Here is a 25,333-nt window from a genome sequence, read left to right on the forward strand (position 1 = left end):
GATTTCTGACGAGAGAGACAGACCATGAGACGCTGGGGGATACACCGTACTGCATGCTTGTTTGTTTACAAGGTTGGTCAACTATCGAGTAACTACGTAGTCATGGCGGGTGGATCAAAAACTAGTAACCCAGATCTCGACGATTTTTTACGGCGTATTGACGAATTAGGTATGTATGTGTAGTACTACTAGTAGGCATAACATTAATATTACAACACCTTGTTCTTACTTTGGGAAGATTTCCCAACCAAACTTAACATTAACAACTGTCTGACCAGCCGTCGATTTCACAAAACTCTTCCTAACTTAAGACTAATCTAAGGACTTACAACGAGTCCCAACCCTGCACTGTAGCATGCAGACCTTAAAACTAATCATAAGTTAGGACGAGTTACTCGTCTTAACTCGAGATAAGACGAGTTCTAACTCTTTGTGAAGTCGACCCCCTGGACTGTGCCGTCAGTTGTGTCTGTCAACGCTACCCCTGTCAACTGGTCGATCCTCCTGTGCCACCATGTAATGTATTGTGTTTAAAACGTAATCTGTGTAGACACTGTACCGTGTACATGTATTTGAACTATTGAACTGTGTGTACTTTATTTACAGAATTCACATTGTTACTAATTTTGTGAGAAAATTTGCGTATGGCGCCACCACTTTCCCTTTGACTTTTTCATTCGATATGAAATAAAATAGTATCTTATTAAAAACCTCAATATCCCTTTTTGTAACAATGACTGAGTGTCGCTGATGGAGCAAACTGATAAAAAGCACGGTGGGGATTGGTGGTGATGGTGAGAGTAGTTGCGATAACGTAACCCTCCTGCTACGCCGTCGGCAGGAGGGTTACGTTATCGCAAATATGGTGAGAGTTAAAATCCAGGGTCTTGTGAGTTGTGGAGCTGTAGTCCCCCTGTACGTAGCCCTATTCCTTATAAGAAATTTACATATCTGGTCTGCGGTTTGTGTTACAAATATTTTTTAGTAGTAATTAGTATGCACCCCAATTTATTTAAATTAGTTAGGATTCAAGGTTTTTTTTTAACACTCAACACTCAACTGTTGCCTTTGAGAGTATTTTGTTTAAGTACAGTGACTTTGCATTGTTTAACTTGAAACATTTATTTGTTTTCTTTATTGTGATTTGCGTTGTGTTGTTGCAAAACATTTACTTATTTTTATATTTTCGTTTGAATGATACATGTACACAGAGTCAGTGGTGAAAGGTGACGAGTCTCTGGATGCAGTGAAGGAGGTTGGTTCCTCCGCCGGTCCAGGAAGTTCACTAAACCGCCGGCAGCAGCAGAGCCCTGTTGACCGTACAGTCATCAACAAAGCAGCTTTTAAGGATGAGACAGCTAAGGTGAGTGCAGTTGCGACTAATGCCAGGCCTGGGCCCAATTTCATAGAGCTGCTAAGCACAAAAATTTGCTTAGTATGAAATTTCTTCCTTCATAAAAACAGGATTACCAACCAAATTTCCCCATGATTTTCAGGATAGGCAAACAACAGCTGAATAGTAAGTAAACAAGCAATAAGCAACAAACATGGTAATCCTGTTTTTATCAAGGAAAACATTTCTTTCTAAGCAAATTTTTGTGCTTAGCAGCTCTATGAAATTGGGCCCTGGAGTTACACGCAGGCCATGGAGGCCATAAGCTTTTTTGAGATGGTGGACACGCTACAACACTATGGTTTGGGTAAACTGTGTGTATACACCCAAACCAAACAGTACACTCCTTTCAAGTCCGCCATACCTCAAAAAGGCTTGCTTCCTTGCCCCTGGTCTTGGCCTTTGTGCCCCTTCAAAAGTTTTCCGTTGACTTTAAGATTTTCCAATGGATGTGCCCTTTGCAAAACGAAAATGGCCTTGCCCTTCAAATGTCAGGCCTGTAATGCATCCCATCCCTCATTTTCCAAACGGTTGTTGTCTAAGCGAAACTGGCAAACTGAGGTATGTGACTAATAGACCAATCCATTAGGCTCTGCCCACTACGCACGTGTATTTTTAGCAAGAACACAAGATTCTTTCCAATGCCTTTCTACACAATCTGCCGCGCGCGCCAAGCATATGCGCACGCATGTCGAACCTTATTTGTCGGACATTCGTTGCGTTGTGATTGGTCATTATAAATGCATTGGGGCGGAGCTTAATGGATCGGTCATTATGCCATAACAAATATTTCAAAAAGGGAAAATTGTAGAGCTATTTCTTCAGGAAAGTCCCATAAGTCCATTTATATTGATTGACACAGTGCCCCCTGTGGCAAGACACAAGAGTTTAAAAGTTAGCAGCATTGAACAAGTTTGGGTGAGCGACTAGACTAGAATTGACCAGAATCTGTGACATGGCTTTCGAATTGACCGTTTCGACCATGCTCCAGTGCATGGTTCGAAAGGCCTATTATAGGCAATCTCACTGTGCTCTAGTTGGTCTAGTCAAGTCTTGTCGCCACCCAAACTTTCTGGTTTATGACACAGAGAGCGTGTTATAAAAGGTCACTCTGGCAGCCATAAAAGGTCAATCTGGCAGTCATAAAAAGTCACTCAGGAACAATATATGGGTGCGACAAGAGCTACAGTATCCCAGCTATTAGGAGATGTCACAAGTGGCTTCTCAATGGATGCTTAAAAGTTTTATTTACAAATGAAGAGGAGCATCTTGGATGACTTTAATCTCCTTTAAGGCCAAGTCACACAGGCCCCGATAACAAGAACGAAAACGACAACGATACAAATGCACGCCCTTGATTGGTTGAATGAGTGAGGGCGTATTCTGCGTGGAGCATTTCAACCCATCGAGGGCGTGCATTTTTATCATTTTCGTTATCGTTATCGTGGCCTGTGTTACTTGGCCTTTAGGCTTAGCCTCATTCAAAAATTACTTCTTGTAAAATGGTGTTTGAAGGTTTGCATGGTGTGGAGAATAAGAGCAACTATATATAAATATTAATAGTAAACTTGCGGGTACAACCATGGGTAAAAACCACTCCCTCAAAAGAGTTTTTACCCATGGTTGTACCCGCAAGTTTACTATTAATATTTATATTTATAGTTGCTCTTTTACTTCTTGTACAATTGTTTGTAAGATTGTTTGCTTTTTATTTAGCTTCTTAAAACATTCATGCTTTTGATTCTGGTCAGGCGGTTTTCTTGTTTACTTGTTTTTACCCTGCCAAAACATAGGATTCGATCTGCCTCTAGCTACAGGGCAACCTAGGTAGTCTAGGTGGTAAAACACTGCTCTAGAATTGCAAGGGTCGTGGGTTCGAATCCCACCCGAGTAACATGCCTACGTGATTTTTTTTCACAGGACTCGGGAAAGTACTGAGTATACAGTGCTATTAAACACACATCGGTGTATGGGTAAAAACCAAAAATTAATACTTGTAGTTGATCACTTGAAACTCTTTCTCTGACTATTTTACAGGGCATTGCTGGAGGAAGTAATCCTTCATTGGATCAAGGTTTGTTCATCTGTCATTTGTGTGATGAAAAAAACTACATACATGTAGTTAGTGGCCTGAAGTTTGGACCCTAGCAGAGTCGTTCTCAAAGGCTCATACACTACATCCATGAAAGCAGTCAACTGAAAGCACTCACAAAAAGCAGGGGGTTTACGAAAAGAGAGAAGTGACAAGGGAGAGGGGGGTGTTGTGATAGTAGGTGAAGGGGCTGTTTTAACCATTGACCACAAGAAGTGCCAGGGAACACTAAAGAAAAAGTCAATGACGGGGGAAAAAAGTAACTAATTAGTGAATGAGACAGATTAAAAGAAAGGGGGAGGAGTGTCATCATTGATAGGCATGGCACCCTAGAAAAAACCTGTTATGATTAACTGCGGTAAAAAGAAGATCTAAGGCAAAGACACAAATTATAAGTCGTTTCTGTCTTGGGTGTTTAATCCATGGGGTTGAATGGTCTGGGGGTTGCTTATCCACAGTTCCTCACTACTCAGATGAACAATCTTTCTGTGGTTACTTACATGTAGTGCCTCAGTTTCCTGTAAAATTGTGTCAGAAATGGAGCGGTAGGAAGAATGAAGTGATGTCCTGTGCATGGAGGTGTCTATTTCTACCTCCATGTCCTGTGTATATCCTGCTTTTGGGTGGTGACTATTTTATGTGTACTTAAAAGTAATGTAGCTCTATTAAATTGAGCTCTGGTTTCATTATCAAATGGGAAGGGACAAAGACAGTTGCAAAATGTTGGAGGTCATACATAGGTCAGAGTTCATGTCAAAGGTCATGCATGTTATTCTCCTGCCCCTTCCAGATGGTTTCTTGAGGTCCATAGAAGCGGACGCCAATGAGCGCGCTATGAAGCGCAAGAAGAGGAGAGAGGAGGCCACCATCTTTAAGAATCAGGGAAACGAGAAATTCAAGACGGGCAACTTCCTTCGAGCCGTGGAGCTATACACACAAGGTCTGGAGCGCTTGAAAGATTTCACAATACTGTATACTAACAGAGCTCAGGTACGTGCAACCATAAGACATGCAAGAAGGCAACAGGAAATAGTTTTCCCTCACAAAATGTTCACAACAGTTGACTCTTGTAATAAGAACAGGCCTTGAACTTCCCTCTTGAAGAGGCACAGCAATTTTCCTTGAGTAAGAGGCACTTCTATGAGGAAAATTTGTGTGGAAACCTTGGTACGTCTGCACATCAGAAGGCGACACAATAATTTGCCCTCACAAAAATTTCACAACAGTTGACTCTTGTTGTATAACAACTGTCCTCAAACATGCTCTTAAAGGAGCACAGTGATTTTCTCCCCTATTAGGAAATGAAAATTTGTCTGGAACTCTAGCAAAAGACTCCACAGCAATGGGTCCTTCCCATGAAATACACTACATGCATGCAGACAGACCCTTTTGGTTGGCGAACGCCATAGAGTTATGCACTAAGCAGAGCTCAGATACGTGTCCATCAAAACGCGATAGCATAAATTCCCCCCTCACAAAGTTTTTGCTATGGTTTACTCTTGAATTTACAACAGGCCTAGAGCTTTGCTTTTTGAGGGGCGGGGGGGGGGGGGGGCACGCACAGTAATTTTTCTCTTGAGGGGCATTCTATGAGGAAAATGAAAGTATGTATGGAAACCTTGCAAAGGGCACCACAGCAAGAAAATCAAAGGACACCACAGCAATTACCCTTCCCAAGGAAATATGCTACCACTCACGCATGCGAACAGACCCTATTGGTTGGCAAACTCCTAAGAGTTATTGTGCATAGCAGACGCGCAAACACGTCTGAGCACGCAGCAATTAGCTGTGTACAAAACAGCGTGATGTTATTTTTGCCAACCAAAATTTTAGTGTTCACGCGTTATGTGCAATTTACCTATTTCATGGGAAGGGTCTATTGCCGTTGGTGATGTGGGTTAATTTGATTCCTGTAACAAGCCATTGGAACTGGCGAAATAATCTACTCGTAACAGGAATTTTGTATGAGAGGATAGCAAAACAAACACAGTACTGACTGAGGCTATTGCAAATATTCTCAGCTAGGACATTTAAAAGGTTCTGGAAAACTCATGTAAAGGGACTGGATGGACACTATCGGTTATCACTCAAAATAATTGTTAGCATAAAAACTAACTTGGGAACGAGCAATGGAGAGCTGTTAAAACATGAGAAACAGCTCCCTCTGAAGTAACTAATTAAGTTTTTGAGAAAGGTTATTTTGAATTGAATAACAGATCTCAGCTGAGGTCTCAAATTTTAAGGCATCTAAAAGCACACAACTTGAGCAACAAGGGTGTTTTTTCTTCCATTGTTCTTTCGCAATTTCGATGACCAATTGAGTCAAAATTCTCACAGATTTGTTTATTTTTTGCATGTTGAGATACACCTAGTGAGAAATTGGTCTTTGAAAATTACAAAAGGTATCCAGGGGTGGATTTCAAAAAGAGTTAGGACTAGTCTTATCTCGAGTTAGGACCAGTTACTCGTCCTGACTTGGGACTATCAATGCAATTTGTATACACAATGTATCTCCTAGGACTAGTCCTAAGTTAGGACTAGTCCTAACTCTTTGTGAAATCGACCCCAGTGCCTTTAATCTTGCAATTTTTAATTTTATTTTCCCTTTGTTTTATTTGGGTATTACAGGCCCTCAACAAACTGTCACGTTTTGAGGAAGCTAAGGAAGATTGCCATACAGCCTTGCAGCTTGAACCCAACCACGTTAAGGCTAGAATACATCTTGGGAAGGCATACCTTGGACTGAAGGAATACGACACTGCTGTCAAGACGTACCAAGAAATACTAGAGATCGACCAGAATCAAGAAAAGACTGTCAAAGGTTTGTACATTGTTATATTCTTTCATTCATGTAAAGACACTGGACACTATTGGTAATTGTCAAAGACCAGTCTTCTCCCACTTGGTGTATCTCATTCTCAAGATATGCACAAAATAACAAACCTATTTGAGCTCAATTGGTCGTCGAATTTGCGAGATAATAAATATAATGAAAGAAAAAACACCCGTGTCACACGAAGTTGTGTGCTTTCAGAGGCTTGATTTCGATACCTCAAATTCTAAACCTGAGTTCTCGAAATCAAATTCGTGGAAAATTACTTCTTTCTCTAAAACTACGTTACAGAGGGAGCCGTTTCTCACAATGTTTTATACTATCAACAGCTCCCCATTACTCGTTACCAAGTAAGGGTTTATGCTAATAATTATTTTGAGTAATTACCAGTACTTTGAGTAGTGTCCACTGCCTTTAAAAAGACTGAATGAGCAGGATACCAGTAAACTCTACCACTTTACATGGTATTTTGGCTGGTCACCATATTCTGGTAAACATAATTTTGTTTTGCTTAGCTGATTTATGTGCTTGAGCAGCTCAATGAAATTGTGCCCTGTTTTAATTGGAACTGCAAATATTTTTGTTTCTATTCATTTTGGTTTATCCATACATAGATGTGCGTAAACACTGTATACTTGATACTTTCCCGAGTTCTTTGGAAAAAAATCACAGGCATGTGGTATTCGAACCCACGACCTTTGCAATTCTAGAGCAGTGTCATACCAACTAGACCACCGAGGTTGCCCGGTGGCTAGAGGCATTTCGAATCCATAGTTTTAGCAGCGGGTACTGCAACAATTTGATAGATGTTAAATTTGCATCGTGGATAACGAATCAACACTTTGGTTTTACCGATATTTTCTGGTGCTATTGGAACTGTAATTTTTATCGCTTTTATTTTACTGCTTAGGGTATATCGCTGCAGCTCGCTTAGCAGAGTCCTTAGCAACATCGGCGATGGAAGCTGAGAGACTGTTTAACGAAGGTGATACAAAAGCGACCGGGGTAGTTCAGATCCTATCCAAGCTCAAACAACCACATCAACCCATCCCATATTATGCCGGGGGATTCAGAATTCTTTGTACTGCTATAAATGACAGTAAGTAGAAAGTGTAAAGCCTGTTATATGGGTTCATGGTTCAAATCCTGTTCAAGCTCGAACAGCCCAATCAACCCATTCCATATTACATGTATGCCAGGGGATGTAGAATTCTTTGTACTGCTATAAATGACAGCAAGTACAATGTATTAAAGTGTCATGGCCTAGCCCTAGCAGGTAAGAGCACTGGACTCAAGCTCTGGCGTTTCTGATCGAATTGGATGTAAAGTCCTTGGTCCTGTTTCTGAACCCGGTGCACTTATCAAAAAGAGAAGGAGTTCGCCCCGGTGTTCCTGGTTTGATAGGCTGCATATTGAAAAACCATAACACGATGCTATAGAGAAATAGGTCTCATACTTCAAAAAGTAGCTCTGCATACCTTGCAGGAAAAAATACCGAGCGCTTTGATAAAGTGATAGAGAAATAAGAACTTATTTATATTGTTACTGTTATTATTGTTATTATGGTGAAAGCAGCTTGTCAAATCACAGCTTTTTAAGTTGTTCTCATGTTTTTAATTTCTTGCTACAGGCTCATCGCAAGCACTTTTCAGACAGTATGGAGGCTTTCACCTTTTAAGAAATGTCACAGCAATAAGCCAGTAAGTTTTTTGCGAATAGGGCCCTGGGGCCGATTTCACAATGACCTAAGATTAATCGTTACTGCAAATCAATTGCAGTTGCTAAGTCAAACATAATGTCACAATACAAATCACTATGGTGATACTGAAATTTTGTCTTGCGATGAATTTTATTGCTTTGTGAAATTGGCCCCTGTTCTGGTTCTGCTTACCATCAGCTAAGAGCAAAGAATTGTTGCTTACGGAACCAGGGAATTTTAAGCTTACACTGTCAAGCATAATTCACGGGTCTGGCGTGTCATGGTCGAGCGGTTAAGACTTTAAGAGCACTGGATTCCTGGTCGTGACATTTGCTACGTAAAATTGGGGAGGTAGTGCTTTCTGCTCTACCGGCCAGGCTTCGGATTGATGATACCCAAGCCTACATCCGTATGGACTGTAACGGGGGTAACCTTGTTTCAGCCCTAGGAGTAGGTGGCAACGACCTCTACTTGTGTGTGTGCAGACTCCATGTTTCTAGGCATTCTTCGCTAATACACAGCTATATAGTGCAGAAATTTTGCGACTGCACAGTGTCACGCTATGAGAATGGTGATCATAAACAGCGCAAAATGTTGCTGTAAGCAGAGCCATGAAACTGGGGCCAGATCATAAGCCATCCTGATCGATCCCACAAAAAATTGAAAAACAAATCTGAGAGGTCAAGGGAAATTCTTGGTTAATTTGACATGGTTTGGCCCATAACTGATTAGTGATCCCAGGTCAAAATTCCAGTTGAACCCAGTTAACTGGGGTCAACTGGTTCAACTGGATAGTGACCAAACTTGTCCATTTTCCATATTAACAAACTGGTTTGGACTAGGTTTAACTGTGTTCAACTAGGTTTAAATTTGAAACCAGTTGGTTTCTGTCCATTTTTCATAATAAACCAGCTGGTTTTAACTGGGTTTTAACTGTGTTTGATCAACTGAGTTTCAACTAGTTCCAGTTAAACCCAGTTTAACTAGGTTCAATTGGAATTTTGACCTGGGATTCCTTCATCTTTCTACCTTATGTTTTGTTGTTGTAATATACTAATAAATAATAATGATCCAGCCTGGTCTCATATTGCGTAATGTTGACATACAACTTTTACATGTTTCAATGTAGATGCCTTGATGACGCAATAACATGCGATGATCTTAGTTCAGATGTCGAAGACCTCATTAATGTGATCCTTGAAATGTTGACAACTGCTGTTACGGACAACAGTAAGTACTACCCATTCTAAACGGTGGGTCAGGATCACTGGCCTTGGGGAAGTGGGTTCCAGGGTGAATGTTCTTACTACAGGGCCCGATTTCATAGAGCTGCTAAGCACAAACATTTGCTTAGCATGAAATTTCTTTCTTGATAAAAACAGGATTACCAACCAAATTTCCATATATATTGCATACTTGTTGCTGGTATTCAGCTGTTGTTTTCTTATCCTGAAAATCACGTGAACATTTTGTTGGTATCCTGTTTTTATCCAGGCAAAAATATCAAGCTAAGCAAGTTTGTGTGCTTAGCAGCTCAAAGAAATTGGGCCCTGATAACGAAGCCTGTGCGACTAGAAATTTACTACTAGACTAGTCGCGCCCAAAATAGGTGCGACTTTGACTTTAGTCGCGACGAATTCCTAAGATGCATTGCGGCGAGTGTTTGCCGCTGGCGTAAAAGTAAAAATCCAGGAATGGATGTCTGTGTTACTGGTTTGATTGTGTTTCACATGTAAATTATGTTGTCTTGAGTGACACAATTAGTTTACCAAGCAGGAAGTCCTGACTATTTTTGTAGTAGTTGTGGAGGCACGATTAACCGAGTAGTTGCCATAATGGTAGTCGCTACTCGACTAAGCAATCAAAAGTCACGTTTTCAATACTAGTCGCAGCTTATAAGTGTCGCAGTAAACCAGTGAGTAGATTTCAGAGAATTTGGGATAAGGGGAAATTCACATGGTGGGCATCTACAAAAATATATATTTTTTATTTATTATTATTTTATTTTTTATTTTTTATTATCATATTCTTCAATAATTCATTTGTAAAAAATAATTACATTTTGTTGAAAGGCTTTGCATCATTGGTAATTACTCAAAATAATTGTTAGCATAAAAACTTACTTAGTAACTACCAATGAAGAGCTGTTGATACATTAAAACATTTCTCACATTTTGTATACTATCAACCTCTCTCCATTACTCGTTACCAAGAAAGGTTTTATGCTAATAATTATTTTGAGTAATTACCGATAGTTTCCACTGCCTTTAAAAGAAGACAAGGGTGTTTTTCTTTCATTATTCTCTTGCAAATTCGATGACCAATATTGGGTCCAAATTTTCACAGGTTATTTTATACATATGTGTTGACTGGTCTTTAAAGGCAGTGGACACTATTGGTAACTACTCAAAATAAATATCAGCATAAAACCTCACTTGGTAACGAGTAATAGAAATAGATTGATAGTATGAAACATTGTGAGAAACGGGTTCCTCTGAAGTGACATAGAATTCGAGAAGAAGTGACTTTCCACGAATTTGATTTCGAGACCTCAAGCATGTCAAGTTTAGAATTTGAGGTCTCGAAATCAAGCATCTAAAAGCACACAACTTCGTGTGACAAGGTTGTTTTTTTCTTGCATAGATATCTTGCAACTCCAACGACCAATCGAGCTCAAATTTTCACAGGTTTATTATTTTATGCATATGTTAAGATACAGCAAGTGAGAAGAATGGTCTTTGACAATTACCAACAGTGTCCACTGCCTTTAACAATTACCAAGAGGTGCCTTTATGAGTTTAAGCCTGACATTGTTCTTTTTCTCTCTTCTATTTTTTAGTCGAAAATTCTGCTTTTCTGGTGAATCTTAGTGTTTTTCCATCCCTCGTTCTTGGTCTGCTTAGACAAAAATCAGAAGGGGGGCTGCGACATCGATGTGTTTTGATGCTCTCCACGTTGTCCAAAAACGCAGAGGGACAAAGTGGAGTTGTTAAAAATGTCGACCAACAGGAGTAAGTATCTATATTTTTATAGACAGATAGATAGATATAGATAGATAAAATGGTTTATTAAAAAACTGTCCTCGCAGCGCAAAGGCTGAATTACAACAAGTTTACATAAATTTTAAATAAAATAGGAGGCCAATTGGTAATAAAAAATATGTGGAATAGTCAAGCCACTCCCTAAATTATGCCATCTTATTTTGAGTTTTCCTCCCTTAACAAAAACTGAGTCATTTCTTGTTTCATATCCATCCTGTTATTGGTGTAAGTCATGCTTTTGGGTGTGTAACAAATAACCAAAATGAAGAAAGAAAAGAAATGGCGCTTGACAAACCCTTTTTTAACCCTTGTCCTTCCATATAGGATGCTGTCTCTACTAGTGACTTTCATCCAATCGTCTTCTCCACTGGAAGTACGCACTACAGCTTGTAGGCTTCTCAGAGATCTAGCAACGAACAAGGAGTAACTATAATTTTTTCAATAATATTTCATGCTTTCATTTCAAGGCACTTGACATAATTGGTAATAATTACTAAAAATAATTGTCAGCATAAAAACTTACTTGGTAAAGAGCAATAGAGAGCTGTTGATAGTATAAACATTTGTGAGAAAGAGGTAATTTCACACTCAAGAAATAAAGGATTTAATAAAGGGGCACACCCCCAAAAACATTGTTTTTGAGAAAGAAGTTATTTCTCACTTGAATTTTCAAGACCTCAGAATTTGATTTTGAGGTCTCAAATTCAAGCATCTGAAAGCGCACAACTTCATGTGAAAAGGATTGTTTTCTTCCTTTTTTCTTCCATTTATCTCGCAACTTCTGTAACCAATTGAGTTAAAATGTTCACAGGTTTGTTATTTTGTGCTAGTGTTGAGATACACCAGGTGAGAAGACTCGTCTATGACCAAGGTTTTAGCCAGGATTTGGTAAAAGGGTGTCCAAATTTGCTGGAAATTTTAAAACTGGGTGTCCAAATTGTTCACCTACAATAAATTTACATGTAAATGACAGATGAAACAGGGTGTCCAAATTAAAAACAGGGTGTCCAAAAGACACCCAGACACCCCTCTGGCTAACACTATGTCTATGACAATTACCGAAGGTGTCCAGTGCCTTTGATTTAATTGTTAATTTACTATCATGTGTTTTCACAGGTTTCAATCGAAGTTACAATATGGAGCCGATTCGCATTTAATCCCTGCGCTTGAAAGACTGCTGGTAAGAATAAACAATCATTTCATTTCAAATGTATTTTCCAAAAAAGCCATTATACACTTTTGGAACAGAAACAAACAAAAAAGTTCACAGATTTGCAGGGTTTACAGAAGGTCATGCTGAAAGACTTCTCTTGAAATATTATTTCATAAAATGCTTTACTTTTTGAGAAAACATTAAAACAATTATCAATTCTCGATATCGAGAATTACGGATTTATTTGAAACACATGTCATGACACGGCGAAACGTGCGGAAATAACTTCCCGTTTATTTCTCCCGACTCTGATGAACGATTGAGCCTAAATTTTCACAGGTTTGTTATTTTATGCATAATATGTTGAGATAGACCAACTGTGAAGACTAGTCTTTGACATTTGCCAATAGTGTCCAGTGCCAACAGGGGTGCTGTTGAAATATTTTGAGAAAAACACGGTTGAACATGTTCTTTTCTTGCCTTTTTAAAAATTAATCTGTGCACCAAAGGGATAAGCGCTTTATATATGCATTTAAATAATTATTATTATTATTATTAGGGAGGTTTAGCTGCACGTTACGAGAGCAAACATGTGAACGTAAACGTCACAAAATTGTGTCGTTTCTAGGTGACGTCCCCATTTTGGGCTTATTGCATGCCCACGTGTGGCGTCTGCACGTACGTACCTGACGTGACAAATGGTTACTCCATGTATGCTTAAAACTTGAGTTTTTAACAACACAATTTTCTGACGTTCACATTCAGCTGATTATTTTTAAAATGCTTTTCCATTTTACGTCTTTCAGGTGAACACTGCTCCTTCCGAAGACTCTTTACTTATGTGCTGCCTTGCAATGATGGACAGTATGGCAGTTAACCCAAAAATCCGTCAAGCAATGTATTGTAACGCTCCGTTTGTGCGGGCTATCGTCAAAATCATTGTAAGTTGTTGTTGTTTAAAGGTACTGGGCACTATTGGTAATTGTCGACCAGTAACCCACTTGGTGTATCTCAACATATGCACAAAATAACGAACCTGTGAAAAGTTTAACTCAATTGGTCGTCGAAGTTGCGAGATAATAATCAGATGTTATTTTCGGTTTTTACCCATACACCAATGTGTAGTAGCAATGGTAGCAATTGACCCTTTACAGTAGTCGGTACTTTCTTGTGTCCTGTCAAAAATTACTCGGGTGGGGTTCGAACCCACGACCCTTGCAATTCTAGAGCAGTGTCTTACCAAGACTACCGAGACTGCCCGGTAGCTAGAGGCAGTTTGAATCCAATGTTTTGGCAGCAGGTACCGTACTGATACAATATAATGTTAAATTTAAATCTTCAAACCGTGTAAGTTAAATGTAAATCTGTGAACATTGTGTTTTGTGTCCTACAAAAAGTACCCAGACTCTTTAAATATAATTTTTGGTTTTCAGGAGACTTATTCTCGGAAACAAGAGATGGAGCTGCAGAGAAACGTCCTCTTATATGTGATGAACCTTCTCCTTAACATGTGCGTTAAGTGGACCCCCAGATTTGATGAAAAGAGAACCCCATTACCCATAGAGGGTAAGGTACTTTTCCCAACATTACTGTTCTTGCTGGACAGTGGACAAGAAAACATCAGAAAAGTGAGTAGACCACTTTTTGGATTACCTCCATTAAAGAAAGAGGCTAAGACATGTAAGATCAAACATCGCTTTCGTCAAACAACTCACACACCTGTTTTCTCCATGTAATTCCTTTTGTAAACTGGACTTAACTGGATCATGGTTTAACCAGTAAGGCTGCTGACTGCCCCTTCAGATTAACTACTTATGAATTAAGTTAAATGACCCAAGTTCATCAATTTAACTTCACCCTCTTTGTGAAAATAAAAACATCAATTTTGTCAGACAACTCACACCTGTTGTCTTCATGTATTTCCTTTTGTCAACAGGACTTAACTTAAGAGATGTTAAATTTGCATTTGGGATAAATAATATTAGTTTTGTTTTTTTACCCATACACCGATGTGTGTTAGCACTGTATACTCGGTACTTTCCTGAGTCCTGTGAGTAACATGCCTGTGATATTTTTTCACAGGACTCGGGAAAGTACTGAGTATACAGTGCTAACACAAATCGGTGTATGGGTAAAAACCAAAACTAATGGACTTATTAACTTGATTATGCTTAAATCGGTAGGGTTGCTGCCTGCCCTGTCAGAATAACTTCTCATCCATTGTGTTTAATGACCCAAGTTAATCATTGTAGCTACACCCACTGACATGACTGAGTGAAAAGTATGGAGTTGTTATGACCAAACTTAGAAATTCTTGAACAGAGCTTTACGACAATCTTTAAGTCAGTTCTACACTGTGTATCTAGTAAAACCCATATAGCTCCTCTGTATATGTATCGGTTAATACATTTGATATTTCATTTATTTTTATTTTTATATAGTAATGTTTTTAATGACTATTTTGTAAACTGAACATTTCAGCTTTTAGCCACTGTATTGCAGTGTTTTAATAAGTAAACCATGAATATTAATAATATTAATATTAACTTGCCCCCCAAAATCATATAGAATTTATATGATTTTTTAATGGACTCATATCAAAGACAGTTGTTTCACATTAAATCATTTTTCTTCTTGTAGCCCCATACCAAGAGTGGCTTTTAGCCTTGTTTGGGACAAACTTGCATAAAAGAAGAAGAAAAAAAAATAAATTATATAATGACCCCTTGCACATGGTCACACGTGGCGACTGATGCCACGCTCACCATGTTGGTGGGCAAGTTAGGTTTACGTGTATTAACGCCGCGTCGCCTAAAACGCGCACTTCCCTGCATTACGCACAGCATACTCAATGCATAGAGTTATATATGAAAACGCACAGTGAAATTGCCCACCAGTATGGCGCATTCAAGATTTTTCTGATGATGACGTCAGGTGAAATGGGTCAATATGTTTGTTTTGCAGCGTTCCCTTGGAATACTCAGTCATGTCTTACCTTTCGGTGATGAGAGTCTAGCGGATGTAGCAAAAGGAAACTACATTCCAAAGATAATCAGGGTCATGAGGGTAAGGTGACATTTTTCATTCTTCTTGTGTCCATGATGCTCAAATTATGTTTGAATAGTTGTGTAGCATTGTTTTTCAAATTGTAGCCATCTGTTTTTTGTTTTGCATTTATGGCTTTCCATAGTTTTCTAACCTGGGCCCAATTTCATAGAGCTGCTTAAGCACACAATTTTGCTTAAGCAAAAAAATCCTTGCTTAGTAAAATCAGATTACCTGCCAAGACTCCACTCAATTGGTATGGTAAGTAAACGACAGCTAAATACCAGTCACAAGCAAAGTATATTGCATGAAATTTTGGCCAGTAACATGTGTAAAATAAGCGAGCTATTTTCGTGCTTAAGCAATTTTTTTGCTTAAGCAGCTCTATGAAATTGGCCCCTTTTTTGAAAGTTTCGTGGCTGAGTGGTTAAGACCACCGAATTGGAATGCTGGTTTTTCTGATCAGCAGAGTGTGGGTTCGAATCCCCAGCCGTGACACTTGAGTCCTTAAGCTTTGTCATTCAGATGGGACGTAAAGCCGTTGGTCCCATGTGTTTTGTAACGCATGTAAAAGAACCAAGTGCACTTATCGAAAAGAGAAGGGGTTTGCCCCGGTGTTTCTGGCTGTGGCTGCTGTATGCGCCATAGCACCTTGTAAACCCTTAAAGGTGTTACAATTGGGTCTCAGAATCCATCACTTCTATAACCTATCTTTTTGAAAGTTTGTACATATACTCAGCGCCTTGAGTACCTTGATGGTAGATACATTGACGTGCACTAAGACTTCAATAATAGTTTTATTATCATGTCAATTTGATTCACTTACAATATGGTATTTCTGATGCACACAGCCATCGACTGCGCTCCTTATCAGACTTGACCCGGCTCTCCATTCCTAGATCCAAAAGGAAAGCCAGGGACACGGCCTTCGCGGTTGCTGCACCGCGCTTGTGGAACGCGCTGCCAGGGAATCTGAGAGGGGCTGCGTCGTTGGCTGTGTTTAAACGCCTCCTCAAGACATTTTTGTTTCCAGAACCATCCTTATTGGCCCGTCTTTTTGTTTCTCTATTTGCCCGTCGTTGGTCTGGTTTTGTTTTTTGTTCTTATGTTGCCCTCCCTTTGTTAATGTTAGGCGCTCTGTTCTTTGTATAGCGCCGTATAAATGCTTTGTATTATTATTAATTATTATTATTATTCTTTATTGCTACCCTCTGTCTGACAGGGTGGGGACCTGACTTGTGGCCACTATGGCATTAAGTGTCTTGCAGTTCTTACACAGAGGAGTGATAAAGCTAGGAACGATATGGTCAGAACAGATCCAGGTAAATTCTAGCCTTTTTAATAATAACAACTAGTTTTTATATAGCGCTTTTCACACCCGAAAAGCATCTCAAAGCGCTTCTACAATGTACATTATTAACCTTGGTCACAGGGCCTTAAATCATTCCTTAAAGCCATTATACACTTTCGGAACAGAAAACAAATAAAAGTTCACAGATTTACAAATAACTTACAGGGCTTACAGAAGGTAATGGTGAAAGACTTCTCTTGAAATATTATTTCATGAAATGCTTTACTTTTTGAGAAAACATTAAAACAATTTTGCCAATTCTCGATAGCGAGAATTACGGATTTACTGTAAACACATGTCATGACACGGTGAAACGTGCGGAAACAAGGGTGGGTTTTCCTGTTATTTTCTCCCGACTCCTATGACCAATTGAGCCTAAACTTTCACAGGTTTGTTATTTTATATTTATTGTGATACATGAAGTATGGGCCTTTGGAAAATACTGTTTACCGAAAGTGTCCAATGGCTTTAAACCATCTCAGCTCCCTGGGGAGTATAATGTATATTCATAGGGAAAGATTGCAAAATTTAACATGCGGTATTTACACTGGTACCTCTGATTTTTTTCCCAGCAGTACTGGTGTAGGGTTTGTTGAAAGTAGGTATGAATATACAATGTATGTGGCGTGTCATGGCCGAGCTGTTAAAAGCACCTGATTGAAGCTCTAGTGTTTGATCAGCAGAGTGTGGGTTCGAATCCCGGTCGTGACACTTGCTACATAAAGTTGGGGAGGTAGTGCTTTCTGCTCTACCGGCCAGGCTTCAGACTGATGATACCCAAGCCTACATCCGTATGGACTGTAAAAGGGGTAACCCTGTTTCAGTCCTAGGAGTAGGTGGCAACGGCCTCTGGAAAAAAAAAATGTTGCCCACACCTTGAAGTGGCCTTTAGGTCTTGTGTGTCTGGCGACTTGCATAAAAAAATATAATAAGAAAAAGAAAAAAGAAATAGATTCTTGTAAGCCTGAATAATCGTTGATGCATGAAAGATCATTCCAGGCTCATTAAGAAGATGTAGCTACTCAAAGGAAATATTGGCTGTAATCGTTTTGAATCGTAAAACAGTGCCGTCATCAAACTACTAGATGTGTATGTTGGTTGTTAGATATACATTGTATTTGTCATGTTCTTAGCATGTATAAGTCACAGACAACTAGAATCTGACAGCATTTCAGATTTATTGCTTTGTCTAGATAGGGCCGTTTCAAATTTTGTTCAATCTTGAAGATGATCAGAGCATACTGATCGGAATGTTGAACTGTTAACCACCGGTTCTTTTCAGAACTAACACTACCCAAAAAGGGATTTCCATGTGTTATTCACTATCACTCAACTATCGCGATCCCCCGCTCCACTTCTCCACACCGCCTTCATTACTATTGAACAGACGCTTTGGGAAAACTTCAAGGTCATCCCACCAGTGAGTGTATGGGGCATATTGTACATATACAAAGATGCTGACCAACTCAACAAGACCTTTTTGCACCAACACCTACTTCCACCATGCAAAGTTTTAATTCCTACTTTACTAACGAAATCTCGTACTTGTCTGTCCGTTCTCAGAACTGCAATACACCCTGGGGCTTCTGAAGACAGATAGTGATGTAATGATTGGCAATGCTGCTCTAGTGCTGAGCCACTGTACACAGGTAGCTGGATTGAGTAGCTCTCTTGTACACACAGACATCATTAAGACGCTTCTATCCGAAACAGACTCCTCGGACGAGTCTGTTAAAAAGAACTGTGCTATTGCAGTAGCCAAACTGGCGACAACTGATCAAAGGTATGTTCATGTTTTTATGCTCTGCCAGTGAAGCAAGCCATAGGAGCATTTTGGGTGCGTTTGATTAGCTTCCCTGGGTCGACCCCGGTACGTTCGAATAGCTTTGACGTCATTCAAGGGGGCTCACCCGGGTCAGCCCCCTGTGCCCTGCTAATGGAACGGGTCACTTGGGGCTGGCCCGACGTGCATGACGCCACCACAAGAGGCAAGTGTGATCGTTCGAATTAGCTCTTGTCGTCGGGGGCTCACCCAGATGCACCGCGAGGAGGACCCGAGGAAGCTAATCGAATGCACCCATAGTGTTTGCCTTGTTCTTCTGTGGGTGTGTGTTTATGCATGTAAACACATTCTAACCAGGGACTCTATAACAACAAAAAGGACAATAGAGTCCATGGTTCGGGAAAGGTCCACAGTTGGAAAACGTGTACAAAACCAATGGGAGCTAATGCCAAAAATTTAGTACAAACAAAACAGGGACAATAGGAGGTCCATGGTTGCAGGTGTATACAAGCTTGTGCGAGTCTGCACGAGTGAAATCATTGTTCAAGTGAACTCGAGAAGGTCTTTTGTTGTGTATTAACTCTAAACTTCTTTTGTTTTTTTTTCTTTTTCTTATGGGTATATTTTATAAACATATCAAAGTGTGAAAAAGGGTCAAATTCCATGACAAATTGTCAGAAAAAACTGTATATAAAATTAACAATAATTGTAAATTGGAAAATGGCCAGTAAAAGTGTAAAAGAACAAGAGAAAAGAAAGTATACACATTGCACATACTGCGCAATGTGTATGTAGATTTGTCGGCCTCAAATCTGTAAAAAGTCTATTAAATTAAACTTTCACTTCTAAAAGACTGCAAGCAAAAAAGTATTGATCAAAAAGTGGGGGAAAAGTAGTAGGGGTGTGAAATTATAAAGAGAGTCTGTAAACCTCTAAAATGAAACATTAACCCTATTGCAGTAGCCAAACTGGCAACCACTGAGTTTGGCCGGTAATCAGTTTTTGATATGCAAGAGTTCCATGAGCTTAGCATGCTTTTATGCTTGCATGCTGTATGGCCTTGCCGTCGATTCCAACAAACTCTTCCTAACTTAGGATTAATCCTAGGACTTGGGATGAGTTGAGTTCCGTATCCATAGACGTTGCATTGAACCCATCCTAAGTTGGGACGAGTTACTCGATTTCAACAAACTCTTCCTAACTTAGGATTAATCCTAGGACTTGGGATGAGTTGAGTTCCGTATCCATAGACGTTGCATTGAACCCATCCTAAGTTGGGACGAGTTACTCGATTTCAACAAACTCTTCCTAACTTAGGATTAATCCTAGGACTTGGGATGAGTTCAGTTCCGTATCCATAGACATTGCATTGAACCCATCCTAAGTTGGGACGAGTTACTCGATTTCAACAAACTCTTCCTAACTTAGGATTAATCCTAGGACTTGGGATGAGTTCAGTTCCATATCCATAGACGTTGCATTGAACCCATCCTAAGTTGGGACGAGTTACTCGAGTTACTCGAGATAGGATTAATTCTAGAGTTTTGTCAAATCAGCTCCTTGAATGAGCTACACAGATTGTTGACTATGTCAAGGGTCAAATGCCCCAGTACTCCATCCCTCAGCTTCGCTGACAACTATTTTGAATAATTACCAAAAGTGTCCAGTAGCCTCTACCTTGTCCAAGATTGTTCACCTCTTTAGTATTTATAGCATTTCCTGCTGGTTGCAGTGGAAAGCATTGTCGGGAAGGAAATGCACCCTGGTTTCGATTTGTTCAAACGGATGAAACAAAGTTCCTGAACGCAGATAGATCCGCTTTTCACTTTTTCCCTGAATCCTTGCAACCTGTTCCCCTAATTTGTTTGAAATGTTGACTCTTGGATTGAAGATTTCCAGAGTTTTAATTAATTTAAACATTTTGGGGGATATTTTTTTCTTCATTTATACGCAGAACATGTATTTTCTTTACAATAATGCCACATAATACGTTTAAAAAATAGTGAATTACATACTTTTGAAGACTGTGAGAGGGACTTTTGGGAAAAAAGGGTAACCCACTCCCCCCCCCCCCCCCCCCCCGCCCCTTAAAAAAGAATTGTGTATTTCCTTGTGTCCCCTTTGATGTGTTACAATGTACCTTAGTTTTCATGCTGGAAACGTTTACCAACTACCAAGTGTGAATAATAAGCCGTTGTCTTTCTCATTGACTTTGCTGGTTACTTGCTAGTGTGAGGTCCCGGATAAATGGATTTTTTTGACATGTAGATGTTCTGAAAATACAGATGTCTACAATAAAAAATATGTGAAATTTAATTTCCAAAGGTGCATGGTTGCAGCTTTGAGATTTCACCAAAAAATCCGGAGAGAATATTATCACTGAAAATCAGGAGAGAATCTCTGGGGTTTTTTCAGCGATAAGTATCTCAAAAATTGCAACCAACTTTTTAAATTAAATTTTCACATGTCAGTATGTTTCCTCAAGAAGAATGAGCCCTAAAATTGGAATTCTCAATCTGAGAAGCATTACTTTTCTATTCTAATTTGGGCCATATGTAAAAACTGACACAACTACTACGAAGAGAAATGGGGTTGATTTACTCTGGGTCCGCCTGACGCTTATTATTTTGTACTTTATTCTGTGTAATATGATTGTTTGTATTGCAATGTTTTTACTAATTTCTTGCTACTTTTTTAACTGTTGTGTATTTTTTTTTTTTTTTACATATTGCTATTTTTCTCATGTTTTTTAATCCTGCATTTTAATGTTTTTCTTAACTGTACAGCGCTTTGAAACAGTGTTAAAGCGCTTTATAAATGCATTTAAGTTAAGTTAAGTTAAGTTAAATGTTCTCAATATGCCTTAAAACTATCAAAAGCCGGCTGTAGACTTCTAACCAATGTTTTGTATTGCCATTCACTCTAAGAGTGATAACCAAACCTAGGCCTGTATGCTTCGTTTTTGAAAGGGCAAGGGCACCAAGGCATGTTCTCCTTGGTAAAGGGCACCCTATGAGGAAATTGTAAATTTCTACTGGAGCATTTCAAGGGCACCAAGGCAATGGCAAGTTGGCATGTAGGCAATCACCACCATTGCCACCGTAAAGTATTTGGCCTGAAAACCTAACCTACCCTTTAAACAGAATTTGGCTTGAACTAGAAGTGTGACAAATGTTTGTCGGTACTTGTTGCAAGTCCTGTGGACATTTGTTTAGTTTACTCTTTACCTGCTTGAGGTCAGAAGGATAAATGAACAGGAAAAAGGAAACCAAGTGTTGCTTTGTGTTTTATTATCACTCTTGTCTAGTCTAGGCAATCGGTGTTGCCACACAGACAAAATAATTTTGTATGACTGATTTAAACTAAACAGATGAAATCAGACTTCTCCTTTTGAATTTGATCATGAATTTAGTATCATATTTAATTATGTGATACTAAAAACAGTACAGTGGACTCTCGTTATAACAAGATCGCTGGGACAACTGGTTATCAACTGGTTTTATTATAACGTCATAAATGGTTATCAATTGGTTTTATTATAACGTCATAAATGGTTATCAATTGGTTTTATTATAACTAATGTACATAAATGGTTCAACTGGTTTTATTTAAAGGCAGTGAACACTATTGGTAATTACTCAAAATAATTATCAGCATAAAACCTCGCTTGGTAACAAGTAATGGGGAGAGGTTGATAGTATAAACCATTGTGAGAAACGGTTCCTCTGAAGTGACGTAGTTTTCGAGAAAGAAGTAATTTTCCACATGTTTGATTTCGAGACCTCAGATTTAGAATTTGAGGTCTCGAAATCAAGCATCTGAAAGCACACAACTTCCTATTGCAAGGGTGTTTTTTATTTCATTCATATCTCGACGACTTGAGCTTAAAGTTTCACAGGTTTGTTATTTTATGCATATGTTTAGATACACCAAGTGAGAAGACTGGTCTTTGACAATTACCAATAGTGTCCACTGTCTTTAAGCAGAATCGGGGAATAGCCAAATTACCTCTTTTTAACATGAATGTTGTTATAAGAGGACAGCAAAGCAAAGAACAAGAAAGACAAGGCAGAAATAAGATTCAGGACTTCAGAATGTGCTCTTTATATAAAGCAGAACCTCTTCTAAGTACTCTTTATAATGGGAGCCAACTCTGCATCTTTGGTGCAGTCTCGGAACTCGTCTTCTGAAATCCATCAAACTTTTCTTCTGCTAGCAGTGTATATTTTTGTAGGACACAAAACACAATGTCAACAGATTTACATCAAACTCCACAGTTTGAAGATAATGATGGTCGAAAGCTTCCCTTAAATTATTACTTGCTGAGGTGCTGAAGTTTTCGAGAAATGAGTAAAACAATGCCACAATAATAATTTTTGTCTCAGGAGACAAACATTATTTTAGCATGTTTTTCGTGACATTGTTTTACTCAGTTCTCAAAAACTACAGCACCTCAGCATTTTTGTGACATTGTGACATATTTTAAGTGAAGCTTTGTACTGTCATTATCTTCAAACCACGTAAGTTTAATCTCAAAATCAGTGGACAATGTGTTTGTGTTAAAAAAAGTACCCAAATTCTTTAAAGTTGCTTTACCGCTTTCTTCCTGCTCTATTTTTCAGACATCTTGAAGAATTGAGAAAACTCGGTGGAATGGGAATCCTTCACTCTTGCATGAAATACATCAAATAACAGTTAGAGGCTCATGGTCCTCTTTCCCTGCCTGGTGTACACAAAGTGACAATTGCTTCGAAATCTGGGAGACAGGTATTGCAATCGAGACCAGGGCTTAATTTCATAGAGCTTCTCAGCACAAAAATTTGCTTAGCATGAAATTTATTCCTTGACAACAATAGGATTACCAACCAAGATTCCATTCGTTGCATATTGCTTGTTACTGGTATTGTTTGTTCATCCTGAAAATCATGTGGACATTTGGTTGGTACTCCTGTTTTCATTGAGGCAGAAATTTCATGCTAAGCAAATGTTTTGCCTAGCAGCTTTTTGAAATTTGGCCCTGAATCTCGTAGAATCTAGTAGATCAGGGGCTGAAGGCCAAGTTTCACTGCAGCGATAACGAAAATTTAAACGATCTCGACGCAAAGAGAAGGCATTATATTGGTTGGATTGCTCTACGCAGAGTATGCCCTTGCTCATTCAACCAATGGAGGGCGTGCATTGGTAGCGTTTTGGTTCTCGCTATCGAGGCCAGTGTGACTGCACCTTAACTGGCATTGTTGTAGTCGAGACCAGACTTTCCTAGAATTTGGCAGACCATGGGCTGGACAGTGCTGAATTCAAGACCGACACCTCATATGGAAAACCAGAGTCTAAGTAACTTTTTTTTCTCCCAGACCAAGACCAAGGGCCAGCAACCCAAAACCAAGGCTGGGACCAGGAGTGTTTTCAACACCGAGATCGCAAGACCTCACGCTTAATGTATGTACACAATTTTTAGGTGTTCGGGTATTGAACCCGAACACCTCTTATTTTTGTTCGTTTTTTTTTTAGCTGTTCGGACTCGAGTCCGAAGACCTCTTATTTTTTTTCGCTTTTTTTTTTTTTTTTTTTTTAGGTGTTCGGGCCAACAGCCCGGAACACCTCTTATTTTTGTTTGGGTTTTTTTTTCTTTTTCATCATACTTCTTCTTCTTCTTCTTCTTCTTCTTCTTCTTCTTCTTCTTCTTCTTCTTCTTCTTCTTCTGACCATCCCTTGTCCGCTAACAAAAGCGCCTTTCCAAAACTCGTATAACTTGAAACTTCACACATAGTTAGCGATTTATTAGGAGAAGAAACCGTGTGAGTTACGTTATGATGACGTCATTAATTCTTGAGTTATGAATATTCAAAGTTTATTAATTAAAAAAATCATAACTTTTGATCTACATGAGGGATTCTTACAATCGAAACATCATCGGAATCGTTATTGAAAACTCCGTAAACGCCCCACAGGCATGACCCCATTTTGATGTTGTCTTCCGGCTCAAAAGAGAGGTTGAAAATTTCAAAATTCACGTCTAAAGAACAACGTAAATCCCCATTGGTATGTGCATAAACATTGCACGTAGGCATACACACAACGTGTAGTATATTGGCGGTGCAGCAGAGTCACGCTCCAGTGATCATCCATAGAGCGCGAAAAAGCTTCATGAAGAATAGTCTTCGTTCAAGGCGGTTAAAACATACATGCCCCTTACAGTCTTTTCTACAGTCGTCAATATTTCCTCTATAACCTAAACTACATAAGCTATTTTGACAATCTATACATCATACGAAAGGGCGTTACGTACTTTACAGAAATGGATATGTTGGTGAACTTTCGTTGACCTTTTGACCTGTTTAAACCGGATGTGACTGTGAAATGATTTGAAAGGGCGTTGTTTATTGCCTTTTAGGTTGAAATATACATCCTTTGATGCTTAACCATCACCACAGCATACAAGTCTGGCAAAGGTCTGGTTTAAAAGACATACTTGCAAAGCTCACATAAACTTGAAACTTCACACATAGTTAGATATTCATTAGTAGATGAAACCGTTTTAGTTTCGTCATGATGACGTCATCAGGTGTCGAAATACAAGGTTTTTAGGTTCAAAAAGTGACCATTTGCTTTTCGCTATATGTCTTCGAATTTTACAGTTATGATGTTCATAATTACGCATCTGATAGATCAAGACTGGGACTACATTTGAAAAGTTAGCGTCAAAATCGTATGACCCCTCCTTCCGTTCGTACCGGAAGGTCAAAGTTTGCAATTGTATATTTTTCTTCAAAAATACATCTCCGTCCCTTGCCCTCTAACAAAAGCACACTTCCCAAACCTGTATGAACTTCTAACTTCACACATAGTTAGATATTTATTAGGAGAAGAAACCGTTTGAGTTACGTCACGATGACGTCATCAATTCTTGAGTTATGAATTTTCAAAGTTTATTATTTAAAAA

At 39.1% G+C, this 25,333-nt stretch overlaps 2 protein-coding genes across 5 annotated transcripts in view; one reads left to right on the forward strand and one right to left on the reverse strand.

Moving 5' to 3' along the window:
• The first annotated feature begins 24 nt into the window (after positions 1–24).
• Positions 25–23,247, forward strand: LOC139951310 (tetratricopeptide repeat protein 12-like). 2 transcript variants are annotated; one of them, XM_071950135.1, is made up of 17 exons: positions 25–169; positions 1,212–1,363; positions 3,431–3,467; positions 4,276–4,475; positions 6,114–6,306; positions 7,229–7,417; positions 7,949–8,018; positions 9,147–9,247; positions 10,857–11,028; positions 11,383–11,481; positions 12,175–12,238; positions 13,018–13,152; positions 13,645–13,839; positions 15,176–15,277; positions 16,479–16,578; positions 18,171–18,390; positions 23,013–23,247. In XM_071950135.1, the coding sequence occupies exons 1-17, from the start codon at positions 25–27 to the stop codon at positions 23,080–23,082; spliced, it is 2,244 nt and encodes a 747-aa protein (XP_071806236.1). In that variant the 3' UTR covers positions 23,083–23,247. The 2 variants fall into 2 exon arrangements, with proteins under 2 accessions (XP_071806236.1, XP_071806237.1); XM_071950136.1 differs by lacking the exon at positions 3,431–3,467.
• Positions 3,194–25,333, reverse strand: part of LOC139951311 (cystathionine beta-synthase-like) — a 132,720-nt gene continuing 110,580 nt past the window's right edge. For all 3 annotated transcript variants that reach the window (XR_011787751.1, XR_011787750.1, XR_011787752.1), the window contains exon 14: positions 3,194–3,292. The gene's annotated coding sequence lies outside the window, so the exon portion shown is untranslated. The remainder of the gene's footprint in view (positions 3,293–25,333) is intronic.

Source organism: Asterias amurensis, chromosome 19 (assembly GCF_032118995.1).
Source record: "Asterias amurensis chromosome 19, ASM3211899v1".
Lineage (NCBI taxonomy): Eukaryota > Metazoa > Echinodermata > Asteroidea > Forcipulatida > Asteriidae > Asterias > Asterias amurensis.

Bases quoted from the DNA above. Each gene is read 5' to 3' on its own strand.
- LOC139951310 (XM_071950135.1), top strand. From the start codon at position 25: ATGAGACGCTGGGGGATACACCGTACTGCATGCTTGTTTGTTTACAAG. The intron at 3,468-4,275 runs GTTTGTTCATCT...TGCCCCTTCCAG, and splicing joins TAATCCTTCATTGGATCAAG to ATGGTTTCTTGAGGTCCATA. The intron at 4,476-6,113 runs GTACGTGCAACC...TGGGTATTACAG, and splicing joins TGTATACTAACAGAGCTCAG to GCCCTCAACAAACTGTCACG.